The sequence below is a fragment of the Mustela lutreola genome, chromosome 16, assembly GCF_030435805.1.
Source record: "Mustela lutreola isolate mMusLut2 chromosome 16, mMusLut2.pri, whole genome shotgun sequence".
In the NCBI taxonomy this organism is placed as follows: domain Eukaryota; kingdom Metazoa; phylum Chordata; class Mammalia; order Carnivora; family Mustelidae; genus Mustela; species Mustela lutreola.
This window is the reverse complement of record NC_081305.1, coordinates 11,646,685-11,670,935: the sequence shown is the minus strand read 5'-3', so window position 1 is coordinate 11,670,935 and position 24,251 is coordinate 11,646,685. Positions and strand designations below refer to the sequence as shown.

The 24,251-nt window shown below is 58.4% G+C and overlaps 3 protein-coding genes across 3 annotated transcripts; all 3 read left to right on the top strand.

Annotated features, from left to right (window-relative positions):
- The first annotated feature begins 4,211 nt into the window (after positions 1 to 4,211).
- Positions 4,212 to 7,400, top strand: LOC131818063 (chymotrypsinogen 2-like). The gene is made up of 7 exons (XM_059152129.1): positions 4,212 to 4,298; positions 5,196 to 5,299; positions 5,417 to 5,496; positions 5,808 to 5,886; positions 6,192 to 6,372; positions 6,458 to 6,591; positions 7,145 to 7,400. The coding sequence occupies exons 1-7, from the start codon at positions 4,247 to 4,249 to the stop codon at positions 7,304 to 7,306; spliced, it is 792 nt and encodes a 263-aa protein (XP_059008112.1). The 5' UTR covers positions 4,212 to 4,246; the 3' UTR covers positions 7,307 to 7,400.
- A 9,025-nt stretch (positions 7,401 to 16,425) lies between these two features.
- LOC131817947 (chymotrypsinogen 2-like) lies at positions 16,426 to 19,611 on the top strand. The gene is made up of 7 exons (XM_059151873.1): positions 16,426 to 16,509; positions 17,408 to 17,511; positions 17,629 to 17,708; positions 18,033 to 18,111; positions 18,427 to 18,607; positions 18,693 to 18,826; positions 19,378 to 19,611. The coding sequence occupies exons 1-7, from the start codon at positions 16,458 to 16,460 to the stop codon at positions 19,537 to 19,539; spliced, it is 792 nt and encodes a 263-aa protein (XP_059007856.1). The 5' UTR covers positions 16,426 to 16,457; the 3' UTR covers positions 19,540 to 19,611.
- Positions 19,612 to 20,038: 427 nt separating this feature from the next.
- Positions 20,039 to 23,733, top strand: LOC131818713 (chymotrypsinogen B-like). The gene is made up of 7 exons (XM_059153352.1): positions 20,039 to 20,090; positions 20,865 to 20,968; positions 21,058 to 21,137; positions 21,545 to 21,623; positions 22,050 to 22,230; positions 22,966 to 23,099; positions 23,572 to 23,733. Exons 1-7 carry the CDS (start codon positions 20,039 to 20,041, stop codon positions 23,731 to 23,733), a joined length of 792 nt encoding a protein of 263 aa, XP_059009335.1.
- Positions 23,734 to 24,251: the final 518 nt, after the last annotated feature.

The following is a 24,251-nucleotide window of genomic DNA, read 5'->3' as shown; positions in this document are numbered from 1 at the left end:
TGAAAACAAGAGGATTTGGCAAGGATGTGGAGAAACTGGAATCCTTGCACACTGCTGGAGGGGATGGAAAAATCAGGTAGTCTCTGTGGAAAACGGTATGATGGCTCCTCAAAGAGCTAAACATTGAATTATCATATGACAGCAATTTCCCTCCTAGGTATACATATTCGCTTCAAAAACAAGAGCAGGGATTCAAACAGATACTTGTATGCCAATATTCACAACAGCCAAAAACTGGAAACAACCCAAATGTCCATCAGGGACAAATGGATAAATGAACTGGGCACAGCCACACAATGGAATATTACTCAGTCATGAAAAAGAACAGAGTACAGCTATAACCTACAACACAGGTCAACCTTGAAAACATCACACTCAAAGACACAACCAGGTCCCAGTGGCTCATGTACTTCACGATTCCAGTTCCGTGAGACATCCATAATGGACAAATCCATAGAGACATATATTAAATTGAGGTTACCAGGGCTGGGGGAGAGGAAAATTGGCGTTATCCTGCAGGGGACGCACTTGAAGAGATGGGAACGTTTTGGGAACAGGGAGCATGGTTGTGCAAATTGGGAATGTAATTACTGCCACTGAATTGTACACTTAAAAAGGGTGAAAATGGATGGACATGGGGAGGGTATGTACTATGGCGAGTGCTGGGAATTGTGTAAGACTGATGAATCACAGACCTGTACCTCTGGGGCAAATAATACATTATAAGTTAATTTAAAAATTTTTTTTGAATGGTGAAAGTGGGACATTTCATGTTATATATATTTTACCACAATTTTTAAAAACTGATGTAATAAACCCAAAACCATTGCTTCATCTGCTTGAAATGGGTGAATTGTATGGCCCGTGATTTACACCATACCAACACAGACAAGCATGGAGCCTGCCTTTGGGCTTGGAGGCTTACAGAGCCTGACAGACACTCAGCCCCACCAGATAAGGAGCTGGTGGGAAAGGAGTGGGGGGTACCTTAGGCAGACAGAGCAAGGCTGCAGAACTCTGAACCCCCAAATCTCCATGAAGCCCCTCATGCCAATACAGGTGCTCCCTGCCCGAGGGAGCCAGTCTCCATCTGCACCAATGCTCTGTGCTCACCTGGGGCGGCCGCCTTCTGAGAGAGCCAGTTCTCCGCAGAACCTACCCCACCCATCCCAGAGGCATAGCAAGACCCCCGCCCCATTCCCCTTGGGGCGGTCTTCACCATCTTTCACAAAGGCCAAGCTCCCATGAGAGGCCTCCCCCAGGTGTCCCCCGACCAACCCCGTGGGGTGCATTGGACGTCGCCTGCATTTCCAGCCAAGAACACAAGTGAATCACAAAACCATTTGGCTGAGTGAAAAGAATCCACATACAAAGACAACATATAATCCCATTCCGTGTATATCAATTTCTAGAAAAGGCAAAACTAATCTGTGGTGAAAGAAATCACAATGGTGGTTGCTGGAAAGAGGCATGAGGGAACTTTCTGGTGTGATGGCATTATCTTATATCCTGGTTGTGGTGTTTGTTACACTATGGGGTGTGTGTGTATGTGTGTGTGTGTGCATCTGTTTGTCCCTCTGTTCACTTAAGACCTGTGAATCTCATCACATGTAAATTATACTTCCATATACGTTATTTTTAATACAAAGAAGAGTCTGGGATTTGACCTCCTGAGAGGCGGGGCTTCAGGAAGAGGGACCCCTTCACCTAAGGAAACTGACATTTGAGTTTCGGCCTCGAGCCATACCCCAGTCTTAGCCCTGTCAGCGGCGGAAGGACGCACTCCCTCCGCGCCACGCGGCCCCTGGACACCCCCCACCCGCCCCGCACAACCCCCACCAGGAGCCAGATTCTAGGAGGCGGCCCGGCAGGGATTGGCTCAGGGCCGGCTGTCCCCAGCAAAGCACAGGCGTCCCTGGAAAGAGCCTTCCCACGCTGTTTGTTCCCAGGGCGCACTCGGAGCGGCTCACCCTGAGCCACCCGCCCCCTTTTCCAGGAATTTCTTCAGCACCGCCCGCCAAACACACCAGCTGCTGCGCCCCTGCAGCGAGGTGACCCGCGCGGAGTCAAGCCTTTCCGAGATGGCGCGCCACCCGCCACCAGGGCCATACCTTCTCCCTTGCGGTGCGCAGGAGTAGGACGGGTGCGCTCCAGGAGCCCAGGACGCAGGGTTCCAAACCGAGGGGGGGAAGTTAGAAAGAGCGAAAAGTGAAACCAGGGAAATACTCGATACTGTCAGCTTTGTTGGCAGAACAGCCGGGTCGGGACACCCGGAGGCTCACCTTGGGACCCTGACGCCTTCGCTGCCTCTCCCAGCCCTGAACGCGCCAGGGCGGAGGAGCCCCGCGTCGAAAGGAAGGGCGCGAGCCAACGGGTCCTTCCTCGGGCTCCGGGGTCGCGACGCCGCTGGCCGGAGGGCCTCGGGCCCCGCCCCCGCGGGAGTGCGTGCACGTGCGGCCCGCCCCCCCGCCGCCGCCTGCAGCTGCGCGCGTTCCCAGGTCTCCGCCGCCCTCCCGCGAGGTGCGCGTGGTTGGCGGGGTCTCGGCGCTCCAAGACCGCGGCCCCTCCCCCATCCGCGGCGCCCCTCCCACCTAGGGTCCTGCAAGGCCTCCAATCGCGGCCTCCTAGCTTTCTGGCAGGTGCAGCATCGCGGTCAGCCGCTCCCGACTGCGTCTTCAATATGGCCCGAATCGGTCCCGCACCCCGCGCCCCCGGGCCTCCTGCCTTCCAGACTCATGAGGGCCCTAAGCCTCCAGAGAGTGGCAAGTCGCTCTTGTCATTGCCTGGGCTTGCGCACAGTCCCCGAGGCGCACTCCACCTACTCCTGTAACTTACAGAATGTCCCCTCTGGGTGAGGCCCTCCTGCCATGGTATTAACCATGATAACTCCTCAGCTGTAGGAATGTACATTTTACTTTTTTCCCCCTCTTTTCGTAAATTCTCTCACTCCTTTCCCCATACATGCTTCCTAAAAGCAGGAAAAATCTGTGTTTCTTTTCTTTTGTCCCAGCCCGCTCTGGGCCTGGTAAACCAGGCTGGAAAGGAGGAACGGGCTTGCATGGATAGCAGGGTCTCACAGAGGGGGCCACCCTCCGCCCCCTGCTTTGTACCCGGCTTTCCCACCTGTTAGTGTGGCCACGCCTCGCTGTCATTAGACAGTCTTCTAGAATGCAGCAAGGGCACCGATCGGAATTCCAAGGAGTACAGAGGACCAACCAACATGGAACGTGCGTTAGGCCGGGTCCTAGCGCGGTCCTTTCATAATGGGGACAAGCATCCCCATTTTACTACTTAGAAACAAAACCAGAGAGGTCACATAACCTGCCCAAGACTGCACAGCTGTTCTGTGCGGAGCCACCATCAGTGCGACGGAAATGAAAAGCAGCCACGAGTTATCATTTTCCTTGTTTGCTTTGCGGGATTCACGCTGTACCTCACGCTCACACCCTCACCCTCAAATTTCTCCTTCCCTGGATTCTTAAGTGCTGAGCAAGGGCCCCACTGTCCACCGTGTCGCACGAACCAGAAGCAGTTCTCCTTGCCTGCCCGCCCCACTCCATTTCCTCCTGCCTGGCCCAGCCTCCACCAGGTCCCACTGAGAGCATAACCCCAGGAGGCGCCATGCTCTTTCCAGGGTCCCTGGCATCTGGGTGAAAAGACCCGGCCTTCTGTGAACAGGCAGTGGGTGGCCTGCCCCGCCGAGCCACGCTGCACATAGCCCAAGTGACCACCGCAGACACTGAACAGACCCTCACCGAGCCTTCTTGACCATCCCAAGGCCGAAGGAACATTCGCAGCCCTGGCCGGCTGCCCCTTGGTCCCCACTCTTCCTTCCTCCTTGACCACACTGCCCAGGGCTTTAGAATAACGAACACACCAGCTCAGTTACGTGTCCAAGGTTCTCCAGCCCATGAGAAAGTAGGCTGGAGCTCCAGCCCTGCCCAGGCCTGCCTGCTGTCCCGACGTCCCTTCCTGGAAGAGGAAGCCCAAGTTCTCTGAGCTCTTCTCCGTGGCTACCTTGTTTGGAACCACCTTTGCCCTTGACCCAGACCCAAGCAGGACCATGGGCCACAGCTGCTGCCATCACACACCCTGAAGCCAGACCTGCTCTGGCACATTCTACCTCCGTGGGCACATGCCCAGGAAAGGGACTGCCACCTCAAGGTTTGCAGATAACAGCTTGGTGCACAGGGATATAACGGGAGCTCCGCAGGCAGGCACCCTACAGCACTCTGACCACAGCACCATGGCCTTCCTCTGGCTTCTCTCTTGCTGCGCCCTCCTGAGCACAGCCTTCGGTGAGTTCGGGGCCAGCAGAGACCGGGAGGGAGGTCTCTGCTCCCCTACAATCCTGGGGCCAGATGGGGCAACAGGGACCCTGCTCCCTGTTCAGCTGCATGTGGTGCTGTGAGCTAGAGCACCTCTCTCTCCCCCACTGGGCCTCACCAGCCCCATCGCCAAAAGGGCACCAGGATGGGATCAGTCGGCCTGGGTGACCAGGATGGCCCACAGGAGGATAGGCAGGCCAAGTCCAGAGGGAGTGAAAATTCTTCTGAACAGCTAGTGGCTCCCAGTCAGGCTCAGAGGCCGAGCTGGCGGGCAGGTGCGGCTTGGCCTCCACCAGCCCTTCAGGACCCTCGAAACACAACTTTCAAGCTTGTGTTCGTGGAGCCCTTAATCTGTGCCAGGAACAGAGCAAGTTCCTGCTCTGCCTGCTGAGTCTTCTTGCAGCTTTCTTTCTTTATTTTTTAGGAATTTATTTATTTATTTGAGTGAGTGGAGGGGCAGAAGGAGAGAGAGAGAGATTGAGGCAGACTACTCTGAGCATAGAGCCAGATAGGGGGCCCGACCTCAGGACCCCGAGATCAAGACCTGAGCTGAAATCCAGATTCGGATGTCCATCCAGGCACCCCGTCTTCCTGCATCCGTCTCCCAGCTCTGTGAGGGTAGCAGCTATATGACCCCCTCTCTGCAGATGGAAGGATGCTCAGAACAGTAGGGCTAGGCAGTGGTGGGGCTGGGCCCACACCCCCAGACCCTGCCTCCAGCCCGTGCTTGGGCCCAGCCACCACCTTGCAGCCAACCTGCTGGGCTTGTCTGGGCTGAAGCACACGTCCGACTAAGCTGTCCCTGGGGGTCCTTGGGAGAGTGGGGAGCCCGGGCCCCCATCCCTTACCCCACGCTCCCACCCCCAGGCTGCGGGGTTCCTGCCATCCACCCCGTGCTGAGTGGCTTGTCCCGGATCGTCAATGGAGAGGACGCTGTCCCGGGCTCCTGGCCCTGGCAGGTGTCCCTGCAGGTAAGGGAGGAGTTCTACCCCTGAGTGGGGGACACGCTGGGGTATGGGCCCACCTGGGGTCAGCCCGGGGGGCTGCTGGTGTCCAGCCAACACACACTCCTCCCCGTCTTCCTCCAGGACAGCACTGGCTTCCACTTCTGCGGGGGCTCCCTCATCAGCGAGGACTGGGTGGTCACTGCCGCCCACTGCGGGGTCAGGTGAGGACCCAGGGTCCCCAGGAAACCCCTTGGTCGGGGGGAGACTCTCTGGACCTTTAACTCCTTGGGCCTCAGTTTCCTTGTTTGGGAACATGTAGAAAAACCGACTCGTGCCAAGGGTCCCTGGGAAGGAAACACCCAGCGGGCTGTAGGGGCAGGTGTTCCAGGGGCAGTTGCTAATATATTGAGGTCCTATCTCTGATCAACAACTCAGACCACACAGGTACACACACTAATACACGCAGCCTGCACCTGCTGTGTGTGCCCCCTGCCTCACAGCAGGACCCCCTTCTCTCTCGGGCCCTCTCCAGAACCTCCCACCTGGTCGTGGCTGGGGAGTTTGACCAGGGCTCTGATGCTGAGGACATCCAAGTGCTGAAGATTGCCAAGGTATGGTGGCCTGGAGTCCAGATGTGCCTGGGCTAGAGCGGGGGGCAGGCCCTGTGGAGTGTGGTGCCAAGGCTAATGCCTGAACACCCCCAGCTGCTCCCAACCTCCACGAGATCCCGTTGTGACAGGGCAAAGCAGAAAGCAGGGTGTCCAGGGCCTGGGCCAGGCTCCTGGGGCCGCAGGAGGGGTTGCCATATTGAAGATAGAAGCACGGGGGTGATCTGGGGTGGCCCAGCGCCCTGGTTCAGCCCCATGTCAGCCTCTTCCCGGACCCCAACCACAGCCCCCCGCCCCTGCCCCCGCAGGTCTTCAAGAACCCCAAGTTCAACATATTCACCGTCAACAACGACATCACCCTGCTGAAGCTGGCCACGCCCGCCCGCTTCTCCCAGACCGTGTCCCCCGTGTGCCTGCCCAATGAGAACGACGACTTCCCTGCGGGGACCCTGTGCGCCACCACTGGCTGGGGCCTGACCAAACACACCAGTGAGCGCCCTCCAGCCGGGTGGGTGGGAGACGGAGGTTTGGGGGCCCTGGGTGCGGTCACTGACCGCCACCCCTATCTTTCCAGATGCCAATGGCCCTGACAGGCTTCAGCAGGCGACCCTGCCCCTCCTGTCCAACACCGAGTGCAAGAAGTTCTGGGGCAACAAGATCACCAACCTCATGGTCTGCGCCGGGGCCAGTGGCGTGTCCTCCTGCATGGTACGGTCTCTGGGCTCTCCCCGGGCCCTTCCTTCCCAGCCCGGCGTGGGTTCCAGCAAAAGCCCAGGTCAGGGGCCTGGCCAGAGAGAAGAGGTAGAAGCCACACACAGACCTCTTTAGACGGCCCGACACCCTCTCCCTGGAATTCCTCCTTGAGCTGTTGTAAAAACGCAGTTCTCCTGGATGAACGCCCCCGCCCCCGGGAGCAGTGCCGCGTACAGCCTGGGTAGTGGCCCATGGCGCCCAGAGGTCTCCAGATGGGCTTGGGCTCCATGGCCCGCCCACACCACCTGTGCTTCCTCCCTGTCAACCAAACCACTTTATTAGTCGTCTATCACAGGTTCTCAGCCAATGGCCCAGACGTTCAGGGGCACAAACCACGCAAGGAGCTGCTGTAGCTTCTTTTGTAATCGTTCATAATCCCTCCAGTAGGCATGTGCCATGTGTCCGCGGGCTGGCAGGCCCTCGTCAGGGCTCTGGAACAACGTCCAGGGTCCCCTGGGCAAGGCCGCCTGGGCTGCCAGATCCAAGCCCCTGGTCTCTCTCCCTGTAGGGCGACTCTGGGGGTCCCTTGGTCTGCCAGAAGGATGGACGCTGGACCCTGGTGGGCATCGTGTCCTGGGGTAGCGGCACCTGTTCCACCTCCAGTCCTGCCGTGTATGCCCGCGTTACCGAGCTCATGCCCTGGGTACGGCAGATTCTGGAAGCCAACTGAGTCTCCGGCCTCACCCTGCCATCCCTGCGGACCTGCTCCCATGAAGATTCAATAAATCAATAAAAGACACATTGATGATGTGCTCTTCTGTGTTGGGGCCCCTGAGACCTCATTCTGCTCGTGAACATTGGTCTTCCCTGGAACGAATGGCGGGAGGTACCTGGAGGGCCTGCCTTTGGTCTTGCTCCCAAGAGATGATACAGGACCATGGCTCCCATGCCTGGCTCTACGCTTCCACCCCGGCAAGCAGCATGGGACTGGCCCTCCAAGCCATGCTCAGGGCGCTCAGGGCCCTGCCCCGGGGAGTGGGCAGCTGCGGGATGGGCCAGCTGCCGGCTGCACACACCTGTGGTTCCAAGGACCCTTCCCAGGAGCAGCTGCCCAGGCCTGCCCAGGAACCAGGTGCTTCTCAGCCCAGGGCCTCGTGATAAGGAAGGGGATGGCGAGGCAGGCTGCGATTCGTGGGCCGGGGAATATATTGAGGGTCCTTCAGGCTGACCCTATTCAACCTCCTGAGTCACACACCATGACCTTTCTCTGGGCTGTCCTTGGCTTTCTCCTCTTTGGCGCTCCGGTAAGCGCAAAGTTCGGGGGGCGAGGCAGCCCCACACCAGGCCTCTCCCACCCCCAACACCCACACTCGCAGAAGCTGGGCCCTAGAGGGCCAAGTCCTAGCACCTCTCCTCACCTGCCCCACCTGACCTCCCGCCGCCCCGCGGGCTCCCCTCTCAGCCTCGCTGGGTGCCTCTCCTGGGCTCCCCACTCCTGTCTACCTAGTGGTCCCTCGAGCCCCTCAGACTCCACGGGTCATGCTGGACCTGCCTCATCTTGGCCTCATCCATTGTCTCAGAAAGGGGGGTCGTCCAGACTCCTCCAGCATCCACATCCGTCCCCAAGCCACTGGCGTTGGGCCTCCGGAAGGTCTCCCACGCCGGTCCCTTTGGCCCTGCTCCTTCCATCCTCCTGACTCCGGCAGGCTCCGGGGTCTGTGCTGTTCCGGTGGGAGTAACACTCCGCTGCTATCGCAGAATTGGGGGCCGTGAGAGCACCGGGACTCAAGCAGGATGTCCCAGCACGGTTTGTAGCAGATGGAGGCCCTGACCCCTCCGAGCCTGCTGTGTCCCTCCAGCCTAGGGGTGCCTGGGTGGCTCACTCGGTTGGGCAACTGCCTCTGGCTGGGGTCAGATGGAAACCAGTCTCCTGTGGGGCTCCCTGCTCAGCAGAGGGTCTGCTTGTCCCTCTCCCTCTGCCTGCTGCTCCCATTGCTTTGCTCTGTCTCTCTCTAATAAATCGATAAGAACTTAGAAAGTTGGAGGGAGTGGACCTCTGCGTGGTTCATTCAATTAAGAGTCGGCCTTTGGCTCAGGTCATGATCCCAGAGTCCTGGGATCGAGCCCCACATCGGGCTCTCTGCTCATCGCGGAGCCTGCTCCCCTCCCTGTCTCTGCCTGCCTGTCTGCCTATTTAGGATATCTGTCTGTCAAATAAATTAATAAAATAAAGTCTTGGAGAAAAGAAAAGTATTTTCAGCGCAATATTATCTAGAAGTGTTGTACAGGTGGTCCAGGTCATCGAGGGGGTCCCCTTCAAACCAGCCCAGCCAGGAAGCTCCTGAGCGTAGCTGAGGGGGTGTGTGGGGTGCGGATATTGCCTTCACGGAGGCCACAAGCAGGTTCTAGGTGAGCAAACACATTGACAGGCCATCGTGCCCCTAGCCCAGGGCTCAACTCGGTCTCTTTCTTCGGTAACTCACAGCGTAAGGAACTAGTCACTGTAGACAGCTCCATGTCCCGTAAAATCGGGCACTGGTTCCACGCCATTAAATGATCCACAGGGAAACAACAGAAACCATGGTGATGATCCCAGAACACTGAGAAAAGGAAGGGGCGGGTAATAGGATGGTGATACGCTTGCCACAAGTAGGGACCCGGTGACCTCTCGGCAGATCCTGGTGTAGACACTGGGCTGGGGGCTCCCGGGCACGTAGCACATGGCGCCCCTGTCCTCATAAGCCCCGAAGCCTAGTGACAGAGTCACACACCAAAATGACAGAAATATGACGTGGTGAGTCCCATTGTCCAGGCAGGGCAAGGAGAGCGCTGTGGTTCTGGAAGGTGGTCTGGGCTTCAGCCCTGAGCCGGTTTGTCAGGAAAGCTAGGGGTGGCCAGAGGGGTCTCCTCCCGAGGCTTCTGGACACTGTGCTCCCCAGGCCTGCATCACCCCGGGAGAGGCCTGCCAGAGCGAGCGACGCAGGTCACTGCTCCTGATCCAGCGGCCTGGAGGCTTTGTCTTGGTCTGTGTGTGCTCGGCATGGAGTTTGTTCCAAAGGCTTCCCGGGGCAGAGGCAGGGGCTCTGACCTGTGGGGACAGTGGCCACGGGCGGGGCAGGCTTCCAGAGGGACCCCGCCTCTAGGGCTAGCGGAGGGAGCCACATTTGAGGGAGCCACATTTCCAGGAACATAGAGAGCCACCAGGCCTGAAGCTTTTCGACACCCCCCGCTGTGTGCCCCTCCCGCGCCCTGGGTGGGGGGGGTTCCCAGTCCAGTGTCCACCTTGGCTGCGAGTGTGAGGAGTCCAAAGTTAGGGTCCACGTCAGGGTCATTTACATTTGCTGCGGTTTTTTTCTTTTTTTCCTTCCCTCATTCCAAGCAGGTAGCCCAGCCAACTGTATTTTCCTTACCTCAGGGACTTTTCCAGAGCAGAAAGAGCTGGAAGTCTCTGGCTCTTTGGGTCTGTTGCACAAGTAAACTCCTGGCCCAGTGGAGTGTAAGAGGAATCTTCTGAAAAAGCAGGGATAGCTCCCCTAGTTGCAGAGACGAGCGTAGGGGAGGCTCGGAGCCCCGAGGTCATGGCTACTCCCATCTGCTGCCATGTCTCCTACTTTGACAGTCAACCAGGCCTTGAGCTGAGCCCTCCTGGTGGCAGCAGCAGCAGCAAGACCTCCTGGGTGCCTGCCTGAGCCCTTCCCCCTTCTCCTCCACACAGCGGGCTGCCACAGAGGGTCAGCTGGCCCCAGCTCTCAGCCGGGAGGGGAGGCTCTGACTAGTGTCCCTGGGTCCCGCTGTTGCCAAAGGGCTGTGGCGAAGCCAGCCCCACCCCGCTGCGCCTGGGGGTCGTCTCGTGTGAGTATATGGCTTGGCCCGCTGGCCGCCTTCCTGAGACCCTGACTAGGGACTGTGACACCCCCTACCCCAACCTCCCAGGGGAACCTGCCCACCCCCCCAAGCTCCATGATAAGCTCCCTGACTAGAGCCCTGGGCACCTCACCACCTTGTGTGTTTTTCCTAAACGCTGCCCACACCTTTGCAAAGTTCCCTTCATTTAAATTCAACTCAATACCCCAATGTTGAGGGGCACCTGGGTGGCTCAGTGGGTTAAAAGCCTCTGCCCTGGGCTCAGGTTATGATCTCAGGGTCCTGGGATCGAGCCCCAAGTAGGGCTCTCTGCTCAGCAAGGAGCATGCTTCCCTCTCTCTCTGCCTGCCTCTCTGCCTACTTGTGATCTCTATCTGTCAGATAAATAAATAAAATCTAAAAAATAACAAAAAATAACCCAATTTTGAGGGTGCGACCTATTTTCCGGCAAGACCGTGACTGATGTAGTGCTTGTGTCCCCTGGCCCACTGAACATGGGGTTCTGGGAGGGTGTTGCTCACAGACTGGAGAAGTCCATGGGTAACCTCTTTGTCAGAGAAGAGGAGACCCCGCTGGCTCACGGGGTGAGGCTGTGGCATCGCCAATTAGCATCGGCAGAGGCCAAAGGGCAGGCGGAAACAGGCCCTCCGAGGCAGGTGGCCGTGGCACCGAGTCCCTCCAGGGTCAGCAGTGATCACAAACCCGGGGGAGTTGGACCAATGGTGCAGGAGGACACAAGAAGCTGATGAAAACCACAAGTCATCAGGGAGATGTGCATCAAAACCACAGTGAGATACAGCTCATATCCATACAGGATGGCAAACAGAAGCCCAAAACAAACAAACAAAACAAGCAAACAAACAAACAAAAACCCAGGAAATAAGAATGAGAAAGGATGTGGAGAAATGGGATCCCTCGCACACTGTCCGTTCCTCAAAAAAGTACAGATTTACCCCATGATCTCGCAATTCCACCTTGGCGCATGCACCCAGAAGAATTCAAAGCAGATATTTGTACACCCATTTTTGTACCAACATTATCTATGGTATCTAAGACATGGGAGTAACACACGCCTAACCACAGATGAACACAGAAACAGGTGCTCTATGTATAGAAGGGAATATCATTCGGCCTTAAAAAGGAAGGAAATCCTAGGGCGCCTGGGTGGCTCAGTGGGTTAAGCCTTTGCCTTCGGCTCAGGTCATGGTCTCAGGGTCCTGGGATCAAGCCCTGCATCGGGCTCTCTGCTCAGCGGGGAACCTGCTTCCCCCTCTCGCTCTGCCTGCCTCTATGCCTACTGTGATCTCTCTCTCTGTGTCAAATAAATAAATAAAATCTTTAAAAAAGGAAAAAGGAAGGAAATCCCACACAGGCTACAGCATGGACAAAACTGTAGGGTGTCAGGCTCAGTGAAAGAGGCTAGTCACGAAAAGGCAAACTCGCTATGATCCCATTTATAAGTCATCAGACGGCTAGCAGAATGATGGCTGCCTGGGGCTGGCGGGGAACACAACGGAAGGTTAGAGTTTAACAGATGCAGAGCTCCACTGTAGCAAGATGAAGAGAGTTCTGGACGTGGTGGGGGCATACACCAGTGGGAAAGCACTTAATACCACTGATGGAGCTGAACATGGTTCAGACGGCATGAAGCATCTCAACATGGTTCAGACGGCAAATTACCACAATTTGAAAAGTAAGGAAAAACACAAAAAGTGAGATGCTGCTTCACACCTAGCATGATGGCGATGATTTTTTAAAAGTGAAAACAAGAGGATTTGGCAAGGATGTGGAGAAACTGGAATCCTTGCACACTGCTGGAGGGGATGGAAAAATCGGGTAGTCTCTGTGGAAAACGGTATGATGGCTCCTCAAAGAGTTAAACATTGAATTATCATATAACCCAGCAATTTCCCTCCTAGGTATACATATTCGCTTCAAAAACAAGAGCAGGGATTCAAACAGATACTTGTATGCCAATATTCACAACAGCCAAAAACTGGAAACAACCCAAATGTCCATCAGGGACAAATGGATAAGTGAACTGGGCACAGCCACACATTGGAATATTACTCAGTCATGAAAAAGAACAGAGTACAGCTATATCCTACAACACGGGTCAACCTTGAAAACATCACACTCAAAGACACAACCCGGTCCCAGTGGCCCACGTACTGCACGATTCCAGTTCCGTGAGACATCCATAATGGACAAATCCATAGAGACATATATTAAATTGAGGTTACCAGGGCTGGGGGAGAGGAAAATTGGCGTTATCCTGCAGGGGACGCACTTGAAGAGATGAGAACGTTTTGGGAACAGGGAGCATGGTTGTGCAAATTGGGAATGTAATTACTGCCACTGAATTGTACACTTAAAAAGGGTGAAAATGGATGGACATGGGGAGGGTATGTACTATGGCGAGTGCTGGGAATTGTGTAAGACTGATGAATCACAGACCTGTACCTCTGGGGCAAATAATACATTATAAGTTAATTTAAAAATTTTTTTTGAATGGTGAAAGTGGGACATTTCATGTTATATATATTTTACCACAATTTTTAAAAACTGATGTAATAAACCCAAAACCATTGCTTCATCTGCTTGAAATGGGTGAATTGTATGGCCCGTGATTTACACCATACCAACACAGACAAGCATGGAGCCTGCCTTTGGGCTTGGAGGCTTACAGAGCCTGACAGACACTCAGCCCCACCAGATAAGGAGCTGGTGGGAAAGGAGTGGGGGGTACCTTAGGCAGACAGAGCAAGGCTGCAGAACTCTGAACCCCCAAATCTCCATGAAGCCCCTCATGCCAATACAGGTGCTCCCTGCCCGAGGGAGCCAGTCTCCATCTGCACCAATGCTCTGTGCTCACCTGGGGCGGCCGCCTTCTGAGAGAGCCAGTTCTCCGCAGAACCTACCCCACCCATCCCAGAGGCATAGCAAGACCCCCGCCCCATTCCCCTTGGGGCGGTCTTCACCATCTTTCACAAAGGCCAAGCTCCCATGAGAGGCCTCCCCCAGGTGTCCCCCGACCAACCCCGTGGGGTGCATTGGACGTCGCCTGCATTTCCAGCCAAGAACACAAGTGAATCACAAAACCATTTGGCTGAGTGAAAAGAATCCACATACAAAGACAACATATAATCCCATTCCGTGTATATCAATTTCTAGAAAAGGCAAAACTAATCTGTGGTGAAAGAAATCACAATGGTGGTTGCTGGAAAGAGGCATGAGGGAACTTTCTGGTGTGATGGCATTATCTTATATCCTGGTTGTGGTGTTTGTTACACTATGGGGTGTGTGTGTGTGTGTGTGTGTGTGCATCTGTTTGTCCCTCTGTTCACTTAAGACCTGTGAATCTCATCACATGTAAATTATACTTCCATATACGTTATTTTTAATACAAAGAAGAGTCTGGGATTTGACCTCCTGAGAGGCGGGGCTTCAGGAAGAGGGACCCCTTCACCTAAGGAAACTGACATTTGAGTTTCGGCCTCGAGCCATACCCCAGTCTTAGCCCTGTCAGCGGCGGAAGGACGCACTCCCTCCGCGCCACGCGGCCCCTGGACACCCCCCACCCGCCCCGCACAACCCCCACCAGGAGCCAGATTCTAGGAGGCGGCCCGGCAGGGATTGGCTCAGGGCCGGCTGTCCCCAGCAAAGCACAGGCGTCCCTGGAAAGAGCCTTCCCACGCTGTTTGTTCCCAGGGCGCACTCGGAGCGGCTCACCCTGAGCCACCCGCCCCCTTTTCCAGGAATTTCTTCAGCACCGCCCGCCAAACACACCAGCTGCTGCGCCCCTGCAGCGAGGTGACCCGCGCGGAGTCAAGCCTTTCCGAGATGGCGCGCCACCCGCCACCAGGGCCATACCTTCTCCCTTGCGGTGCGCAGGAGTAGGACGGGTGCGCTCCAGGAGCCCAGGACGCAGGGTTCCAAACCGAGGGGGGGAAGTTAGAAAGAGCGAAAAGTGAAACCAGGGAAATACTCGATACTGTCAGCTTTGTTGGCAGAACAGCCGGGTCGGGACACCCGGAGGCTCACCTTGGGACCCTGACGCCTTCGCTGCCTCTCCCAGCCCTGAACGCGCCAGGGCGGAGGAGCCCCGCGTCGAAAGGAAGGGCGCGAGCCAACGGGTCCTTCCTCGGGCTCCGGGGTCGCGACGCCGCTGGCCGGAGGGCCTCGGGCCCCGCCCCCCGCGGGAGTGCGTGCACGTGCGGCCCGCCCCCCCGCCGCCGCCTGCAGCTGCGCGCGTTCCCAGGTCTCCGCCGCCCTCCCGCGAGGTGCGCGTGGTTGGCGGGGTCTCGGCGCTCCAAGACCGCGGCCCCTCCCCCATCCGCGGCGCCCCTCCCACCTAGGGTCCTGCAAGGCCTCCAATCGCGGCCTCCTAGCTTTCTGGCAGGTGCAGCATCGCGGTCAGCCGCTCCCGACTGCGTCTTCAATATGGCCCGAATCGGTCCCGCACCCCGCGCCCCCGGGCCTCCTGCCTTCCAGACTCATGAGGGCCCTAAGCCTCCAGAGAGTGGCAAGTCGCTCTTGTCATTGCCTGGGCTTGCGCACAGTCCCGTGGCGCACTCCACCTGCTCCTATAACTTACAGAATGTCCCCTCTGGGTGAGGCCCTCCTGCCTTGGTATTAACCATGAAAACTCCTTAGCTGGTAGGAATGTACATTTTACTTTTTCCCCCCTCTTTTCAGTAAATTCTCCCACTCCTTTCCCCATACATGCTTCCTAAAAGCAGGAAAAATCTGTGTTTCTTTTCTTTTGTCCCAGCCCGCTCTGGGCCTGGTAAACCAGGCTGGAAAGGAGGAACGGGCTTGCATGGATAGCAGGGTCTCACAGAGGGGGCCACCCTCCGCCCCCTGCTTTGTACCCGGCTTTCCCACCTGTTAGTGTGGCCACGCCTCGCTGTCATTAGACAGTCTTCTAGAATGCAGCAAGGGCACCGATCGGAATTCCAAGGAGTACAGAGGACCAACCAACATGGAACGTGCGTTAGGCCGGGTCCTAGCGCGGTCCTTTCATAATGGGGACAAGCATCCCCATTTTACTACTTAGAAACAAAACCAGAGAGTCACATAACCTGCCCAAGACTGCACAGCTGTTCTGTGTGGAGCCACCATCAGTGCGACGGAAATGAAATGCAGCCATGAGTTATCATTTTCCTTGTGTTTTGCGGGACTCACGCTGTACCTCACGCTCGCACCCTCACCCTCATTTCTCCTTCCCTGGATTCTTAAGTGCTGAGCAAGGGCCCCACTGTCCACCGTGTCGCACAAACCAGAAGCAGTCCTCCTTGCCTGCCCGCCCCACTCCATTTCCTCCTGCCTGGCCCAGCCTCCACCAGGTCCCACTGAGAGCATAACCCCAGGAGGCGCCATGCTCTTTCCAGGGTCCCTGGCATCTGGGTGAAAAGACCCGGCCTTCTGTGAACAGGCAGTGGGTGGCCTGCAGTGGGTGGCCTGCCCCGCCGAGCCACGCTGCACATAGCCCAAGTGACCACCGCAGACACTGAACAGACCCTCACCGAGCCTTCTTGACCATCCCAAGGCCGAAGGAACATTCGCAGCCCTGGCCGGCTGCCCCTTGGTCCCCACTCTTCCTTCCTCCTTGACCACACTACCCGGGCTTTAGGATAACGAACACACCAGCTCAGTTACTTGTCCAAGGTTCTCCAGCCCATGAGAGAGTAGGCTGGAGCTCCAGCCCTGCCCAGGCCTGCCTGCTGTCCCGACGTCCCTTCCTGGAAGAGGAACCCAAGTTCTCTGAGCTCTTCTCCGTGGCTACCTTGTTTGGAACCACCTTTGCCCTTGACCCAGACCCAAGCAGGACCATGGGCCACAGCTGCTGCCATCACACACCCTGAAGCCAGACCTGCTCTGGCACATTCTACCTCCGTGGGCACATGCCCAGGAAAGGGACTGCCACCTCAAGGTTTGCAGATAACAGCTTGGTGCACAGGGATATAACGGGAGCTCCGCAGGCAGGCACCCTACAGCTCTCTGACCACAGCACCATGGCCTTCCTCTGGCTTCTCTCCTGCTGCGCCCTCCTGAGCACAGCCTTCGGTGAGTTCGGGGCCAGCAGAGACCGGGAGGGAGGTCTCTGCTCCCCTACAATCCTGGGGCCAGATGGGGCAACTGGGACCCTGCTCCCTGTTCAGCTGCATGTGGTGCTATGAGCGTGAGCACGTCTCTCTCCCCCATTGGGCCTCACCAGCCCCATCGCCACAAGGGCACCAGGATGGGATCAGTCGGCCTGGATGACCAGGATGGCCCACAGGAGGATAGGCAGGCCAAGTCCAGAGGGAGTGAAAATTCTTCTGAACAGCTAGTGGCTCCCAGTCAGGCTCAGAGGCCGAGCTGGCGGGCAGGTGTGGCTTGGCCTCCACCAGCCCTTCAGGACCCTCCAAAGAGCACTTTCAAGCTTGTGTTCGTGGAGCCCTTAATCTGTGCCAGGAACAGAGCAAGTTCCTGCTTTGCCTGCTGAGTCTTCTTGTAGCTTTCTTTCTTTATTTTTTAGGAATTTATTTATTTATTTGAGTGAGTGGAGGGGCAGAAGGAGAGAGAGAGAGATTGAGGCAGACTACTCTGAGCATAGAGCCAGACAGGGGGCCCGATCTCAGGACCCCGAGATCAAGACCTGAGCTGAAATCCAGAGTTGGATGTCCAACCCAGGCACCCCGTCTTCCTGCATCCGTCTCCCAGCTCTGTGAGGGTAGCAGCTATATGACCCCCTCTCTGCAGATGGAAGGATGCTCAGAACAGTAGGGCTAGGCAGTGGTGGGGCTGGGCCCACACCCCCAGACCCTGCCTCTAGCCTGTGCTTGGGCCCAGGCACCACCTTGCAGCCTACCTGCTGGGCTTGTCCTAGCTGAAGCACACGTCCGACTGAGCTGTCCCTGGGGGTTCCTGGGAGAGTGGGGAGCCCGGGCCCCCATCCCTTACCCCACGCTCCCACCCCCAGGCTGCGGGGTTCCTGCCATCCACCCCGTGCTGAGTGGCTTGTCCCGGATCGTCAATGGAGAGGACGCTGTCCCGGGCTCCTGGCCCTGGCAGGTGTCCCTGCAGGTAAGGGAGGAGTTCTACCCCTGAGTGGGGGACACGCTGGGGTATGGGCCCACCTGGGGTCAGCCCGGGGGGCTGCTGGTGTCCAGCCAACACACACTCCTCCCCGTCTTCCTCCAGGACAGCACTGGCTTCCACTTCTGCGGGGGCTCCCTCATCAGCGAGGACTGGGTGGTCACTGCCGCCCACTGCGGGGTCAGGTGAGGACCCAGGGTCCCCAGGAAACCCCTTGGTCGGGGGGAGACTCTCTGGACCTTTAACTCCTTGGCCTCGGTTTCCTTGTTTGGGAACATGTAGAAAACCCGACTCGTGCCGGTCTCCCAAGGGTCCCCGGGAAGGAAACACCCAGCGGGCTGTAGGGGCAGGTGTTCCAGGGGCAGTTGCTAATATTTTGAGGTCCTATCTCTGATCAACAACTCAGACAACATGCACACAGGTACACACGCTAACACACGCAGCCTGCACCTGCTGTGTGCGCCCCCTGCCTCACAGCAGGACCCCCTTCTCTCTCGGGCCCTCTCCAGAACCTCCCACCTGGTCGTGGCTGGGGAGTTTGACCAGAGCTCTGATGCTGAGGACATCCAAGTGCTGAAGATTGCCAAGGTATGGTGGCCTGGAGTCCAGGTGTGACCCTGGGGTGGAACAGGGGGCAGGCCCTGGGGAGTGTGGTGCCCAGGCTAATGCCTGAACACCCCCTGCTGCTCCCAACCTCCGTGGGATCCCGTTGTGACAGGGCAAAGCAGAAAGCAGGGTGTCCTGGGCCTGAGCCAGGCTCCTGGGGCCGCAGGAGGGGTTGCCATATTGAAGACAGAAGCACGGGGGTGATGTGGGGTGGCCCAGCGCCCTGGTTCAGCCCTGTGCCAGCCTCTTCCCGGACCCAATCCACCCAACCACAGTCTCCCGCCCCTGCCCCCGCAGGTCTTCAAGAACCCCAAGTTCAACATATTCACCGTCAACAACGACATCACCCTGCTGAAGCTGGCCACGCCCGCCCGCTTCTCCCAGACCGTGTCCCCAGTGTGCCTGCCCAATGAGAACGACGACTTCCCTGCGGGGACCCTGTGCGCCACCACTGGCTGGGGCCGGACCAAACACACCAGTGAGCGCCCTCCAGCCGGGTGGGTGGGAGACGGGGGGTTGGGGGGCCAGGGTGCGGTCACTGACCGCCACCCCTATCTTTCCAGATGCTAATGGCCCTGACAGGCTTCAGCAGGCGACCCTGCCCCTCCTGTCCAACACTGAGTGCAAGAAGTTCTGGGGCAACAAGATCACCAACCTCATGGTCTGCGCCGGGGCCAGTGGCGTGTCCTCCTGCATGGTACGGTCTCTGGACTCTCCCCAGCCCCTTCCCTCCCAGCCCGGCGTGGGTTCCAGCAAAAGCCCAGGTCAGGGGCTTGGCCTGAGAGAGGAGGTAGAAGCCACACACAGGCCTCTTTAGACGGCCCAACAGCCTCTCCCTGGAATTCCTCCTTGAGCTGTTGTAAAACGCAGTACTCCTGGCCGAATGCCCCCGCCCCCGAGAGCAGTGCCGCGTACAGCCTGGGTAGTGGCCCATGGCGCCCAGAGGTCTCCAGACGGGGTTGGGCTTCATGGCCCGCCCTCACCACCCGTGCTTCCTCCCCGTCAACCAAACCACTTTATTAGGCGTCTATCACAGGGTCCCAGGCGATGGCCCGGACGTTCAGGGGCACAAACCACGCAACGAGCTGCTGTAGCTTCTTTTGTAATCGTTCATAATCCCTCCAGTAGGCATGTGCCATGTGTCCGCGGGCTGCCAGGCCCTCGTCAGGGCTCTGGAACAACATCCAGGGTCCCCTTGGCCTGGCCGCCTGGGCTGCGGATCCAAGCCCTTCTTCTCTCTCCCTGTAGGGCGACTCTGGGGGTCCCTTGGTCTGCCAGAAGGATGGAGCCTGGACCCTCGTGGGCATCGTGTCCTGGGGCAGCGGCACCTGTTCCACCTCCAGTCCTGCCGTGTATGCCCGCGTTACCGAGCTCATGCCCTGGGTACGGCAGATTCTGGAAGCCAACTGAGTCTCCGGCCTCACCCTGCCATCCCTCCCGACCTGCTCCCATGAAGGTTCAATAAATCAATAAAAGACACATTGATGATGTGCTCTTCTGTGTTGGGGCCCCTGAGACCTCATTCTGCTTGTGAACATTGGTCTTCACTGGGACGAATGGCGGGAGGTACCTGGAGGGCCTGCCTTTGGTCTTTATCCCAAGCCTGGCTCCACGCTTCCACCCCATGAAGCAGCATGGGCCTGGCCCTCCAAGCCAGGCTCAGGGTGCTCAGGGCCCCGCCCCGGGGAGTGGGCAGCTGCGGGATGGGCCAGCTGCCGGCTGCACACACCTGTGGTTCCAAGGACCCTTCCCAGGAGCAGCTGCCCAGGCCTGCCCAGGAACCAGGTGCTTCTCAGCCCAGGGCCTCGTGATAAGGAAGGGGATGGCGAGGCAGGCTGCGATTCGTGGGCCGGGGAATATATTGAGGGTCCTTCAGGCTGACCCTATTCAACCTCCTGAGTCACACACCATGACCTTTCTCTGGGCTGTCCTTGGCTTTCTCCTCTTTGGCGGCAGCTCCGGTAAGCGCAAAGTTCGGGGGGCGAGGCAGCCCCACACCAGGCCTCTCCCACCCCCAACACCCACACCCCCACTCCCAGAAGCTGGGACCTGGAGGGCTACGTCCTAGTACCTCTCCTCACCTGCCCCGCCTGACCCCTTGCCGGCCTCCACAGCCTTGCTGGGTGCCTCTCCTGGGCTCCCCACTCCTGCTCTGCCTAGAGGTCCCTCGAGCCCCTCAGACTCCACGGGTCATGCTGGACCTGCCTCATCTTGGCCTCCTCCGTTGGTTCAGAAAGTGGGGGTCGTCCGGGCTCCTCCAGCATCCACATCCGTCCCCGAGCCACTGGAGTTGGGCCTCCGGAAGGTGTCCCACGCCGGTCCCTTTGGCCCTGTCCCTTCCGTCCTCCTGACTCTGGCAGCCTCCGGGGTTTGTGGTGTTCCGGTGGGAGTAACACTCCGCTGCTACCGCAGACTTGAGGGCAGTGAGAGCACCGGGACTCAAGCAGGATGTCTCAGCCCGACAACCCAGGACCCTGGGTTTGAAGGATGGAGGCTCCTCTTGGGGCACACAGTGGGTTGGGGAGCTGGCTATGTAGGAGTCTCCAGACCCAGGCTTCTAGCTCTGGTCCCTAACTCTGGATGTCCCCAGCCTCCAGGACCCTCCACAAGGTCCCCAGGGCAGCTGCCGGCCGGGTCAGGATGGGCTGGGTGCTGGGTGGCTACAGAGGCTGGACGTCTAGTTCTCCCTCCTCGGCCCCCGTCCATTGACCAGCTACCCTGGCCCTGGCCCCCAGGCTGCGGGGTCCCTGCCATCCACCCTCAGCTGAGTGGCCTGTCCCGGATCGTCAATGGGGAAGACGCTGTGCCCAGCTCCTGGCCCTGGCAGGTGTCCCTGCAGGTGAGGGGGAAGCTGAGGAGGGGGCGGGATGGACTGGGCATGGTCAGGCAGGAGCAGCGAGGCTGACTGTCCGGCTCCCCTCTCCCCAGACCAACTCGGGCTTACACTTCTGCGGGGGTTCGCTCATCAGCCAGGACTGGGTGCTCACCGCTGCCCACTGCAGAGTCAGGTGAGGCCAGGACTCGGGCAGCAGGGGCCCCCTGGGTGTCAGGGAACAGCCCTCACTCCCTCCCCAGGCCCCATCCCAGGCACCGTGCCCTGACGGGAAGGGTCTGAGGCCAAGGGCAGGTGGGGAAGACGCTGTTCCTACCTCCTAGCCACAGGCAGAGCCATCACCTGCAGGAGAAAATCCCGACCCTTGTGCTCCCTGCCACCCTGGACCCCTGCTTCATCCAGGAGAGCCACTCTAGTCCAGTGCCTTCAGTGCACAGCTGGGGAGCCAGGCCCCCATGTCCTCGTGGGAAGGAGAGGTTCAGCCGAGGCTTCCTGCAATTGGCAAAAGCACACCGTGTCCCCCGTGTGCCTGCCCGGCGCCCGGGCACCCCGAGACCCCTCTGCCACCTCCTCTCCCCCCAGGAAGAGCCACCGTGTGGTGGCTGGCGTGTCTGATCACGGCTCTGATGGCGAGGCTGTCCAGGTGTTGAGGATCGCAAAGGTACCTCGAGGGCGGGTGGCCGAGGAGGCCGCCCCTGGGGGCCTGGGATGAGGGCGGGGCAAGGTGGGCAGGGTGTGCGGGAACACATGACCTTGGCCGACCCATGGGGCCTCACCCTTGCACTTCTCAGTCCAGAGCCTTCTTTCCCAAGGAGAAAGCTCCTTTACAAATACAGAATGCTGCTTCTGATGGGAAGATGAAATTTTGCTCATTGTAGAAAAGCACAAAAATACAAAAACTAAAGATCACCGATGTGTCAAATGCCAGTTTCCAGAGATTTTGCCTGTGCAGCTCCATCTGTGCTCCTTTCTCAACGACTGCCCGCCTGGCACGGAGCCCTCTGCGTCTCGAGACCTCTGTCCCTACCTCCCCACGTCAACCCCCAAGTCCTCTGAGCTCTGCCCAGCCCCCACCATGTCTCCCCAGGTTTTTGAACACCCACTGTGGGACAGGATTATGGACACCAACGACATCGCCCTGCTGAAGCTGGCCACGCCTGCCCTGCTCTCCAGCACTGTGTCCCCTGTGTGCCTGCCCAGCGCCAATGCCAGCTTCACCCCGGGCTCCGTCTGCGCCACCACGGGCTGGGGCAAGACCCAGTACAACTGTGAGTGGCCTTGCAGGGCCTTTTCGGAAGGGAGGGAGCCTCATTCTGATTTTGGTCTAAATTCCACGCATGTAAATCGCAAACCATAAATCTTTCTTTCCTTTATTTAAAACCCTCATAATGAAAAATCTACCAAACATGATTAGAGATGACCTTAGGGGTGCCTGGGTGGCTCAGTCGGTTGGGTGACTACCTCTGGCTGCGGTCAGATGGAAACCAGTCTCCTGTGGGGCTCCCTGCTCAGCAGAGGGTATGCTTGTCCCTCTCCCTCTGCCTGCTGCTCCCCCTGCTTCGCTCTCTCTCTCTCAAATAAACAGATGAGATCTTAAAAAGTTGGAGGGGGCGGACACCTGGGTGGCTCATTCGATTAAGAGTCTGCCTTCGGCTCAGGTCATGATTCCAGGGTCCTGGGATGGAGACCTGAATCTGGCCCCCTGCTCAGCAGGAAGCCTGCTTCTTCCTCTCCCTCTGCCTGCCATTCCCCCTGCTTCTGCTTTCTCTGTCAAATAAATAAATACCTAAAAATAAAAAGATGAGCTTAAACACTCTGTCCTTGAAGACCACCTTGCGGAGAAGCACGGAAGCACCGGCAAGCGTGGCCCCCTCACTGCCATGCCCCACCTCCAGGCCCGACTTCCCTCCTGACTTGAGGCCAGTGGCTGTGTGTGGCACTGTCCAGGGGGTCAGGGCGGAAGGAGAGGCCCTGACCCCTCCGGGCCTGCTGTGTCCCTCCAGCCTACAAGACCCCCGACAAGCTGCAGCAGGCGGCCCTGCCCCTCCTGTCCAACGCCGACTGCATGAAGTTCTGGGGCAGCAGGATCACGAATGTGATGGTTTGCGCGGGTGCCAGCGGCGTGTCCTCCTGCTCGGTATGGCCCGGCTCTGCCACCCTGGTGCTCCCCGTCGGACCTCATGCCACCCCTGCTCAGCCCAGAGGGCAGGTCCTCTCTGTGCGTGTCTTGGCTCCTTCGCTCAGGCCAGCTGCCCAGACCCCAGCCCAGACCTGGACCTGCAGAAACAGGGGCCTCTGCCCAAGGGCTCTCTCTGGCCTGGGCGTGCTGCAGGCCTTAGCCCCCTCACGCCAGCCCCCGGGAGCCGGGAGTTTGTAGCCCATTGCACAGGCACTGGCCGGGTCAGAGGGTTGTCCACCTGCCCCAGGCCCTCTGGAGTTGGTGACGGAGCTGGGGCTGCCATGGGACCCACATTGAAGGGTCTCCTGCTCAGTCACTGTGCCCAGGCGTGTCATTTTTCTGCACTGAACCTGGGCTGGGGCAGGTCAGGGCACACTGGGGCCTTGGCACCCCACTTCGGCTTGGAAACCAGTCCTTTATCCTCCTGCAGGGCGACTCTGGGGGCCCCCTGGTCTGCCAGAACGACGGAGTTTGGACCCTGGTGGGCGTCGTATCCTGGGGCAGTAGCTGGTGCAACCCATTCTCACCAGGGGTGTACACCCGCGTCACCAAGTTCATTCCCTGGGTTCGTGAGGTTCTGCAGGCCAACTGAACCCCTGCCTCACCCCCCAACTCCTGCAAAACCCAAATAAAACCCTGAGAGCAACCACATGCCTTTTGCCATCTGTGTCCTCGCCAGGGTGCTGAGGGGCTGGAGGATGGGGGCCTTCACTGGGGTCCCCGCTGGGGAGGGTTGACAGATCCTGCCCTTCTTCTTAGGGGTAGGAGACCAGGGCCCAAGGTGATGGGCAGAACAGTCAGGGTAGGAGCAGCAGTTCCTGAAACCCAGGGTAAGGGCCCTGTGGATCCCCAAGTCCCAACGTAGAGGCCAAGTCTATGTGTAATTCAAGGAAGACGCTCCGGAGTAAGTCCCTGGGTGAAATTATGAGCTTCTAAGAGCAAAGCTCTGGGTGAGGTCTGTGAAAACAAGTTTCTGTGGTGTCCTCCACGGGTTCTCTGCCTTGGAGCGTAGGCCCCAGTGGAGCCCAGTGTGTTCCGGGAGCTGCTTCAGTCCGTGCTGGCTTCCCGCCGACCTGGCCACGGGCGCGCCCCTCCTTGGCCATCGCGCCC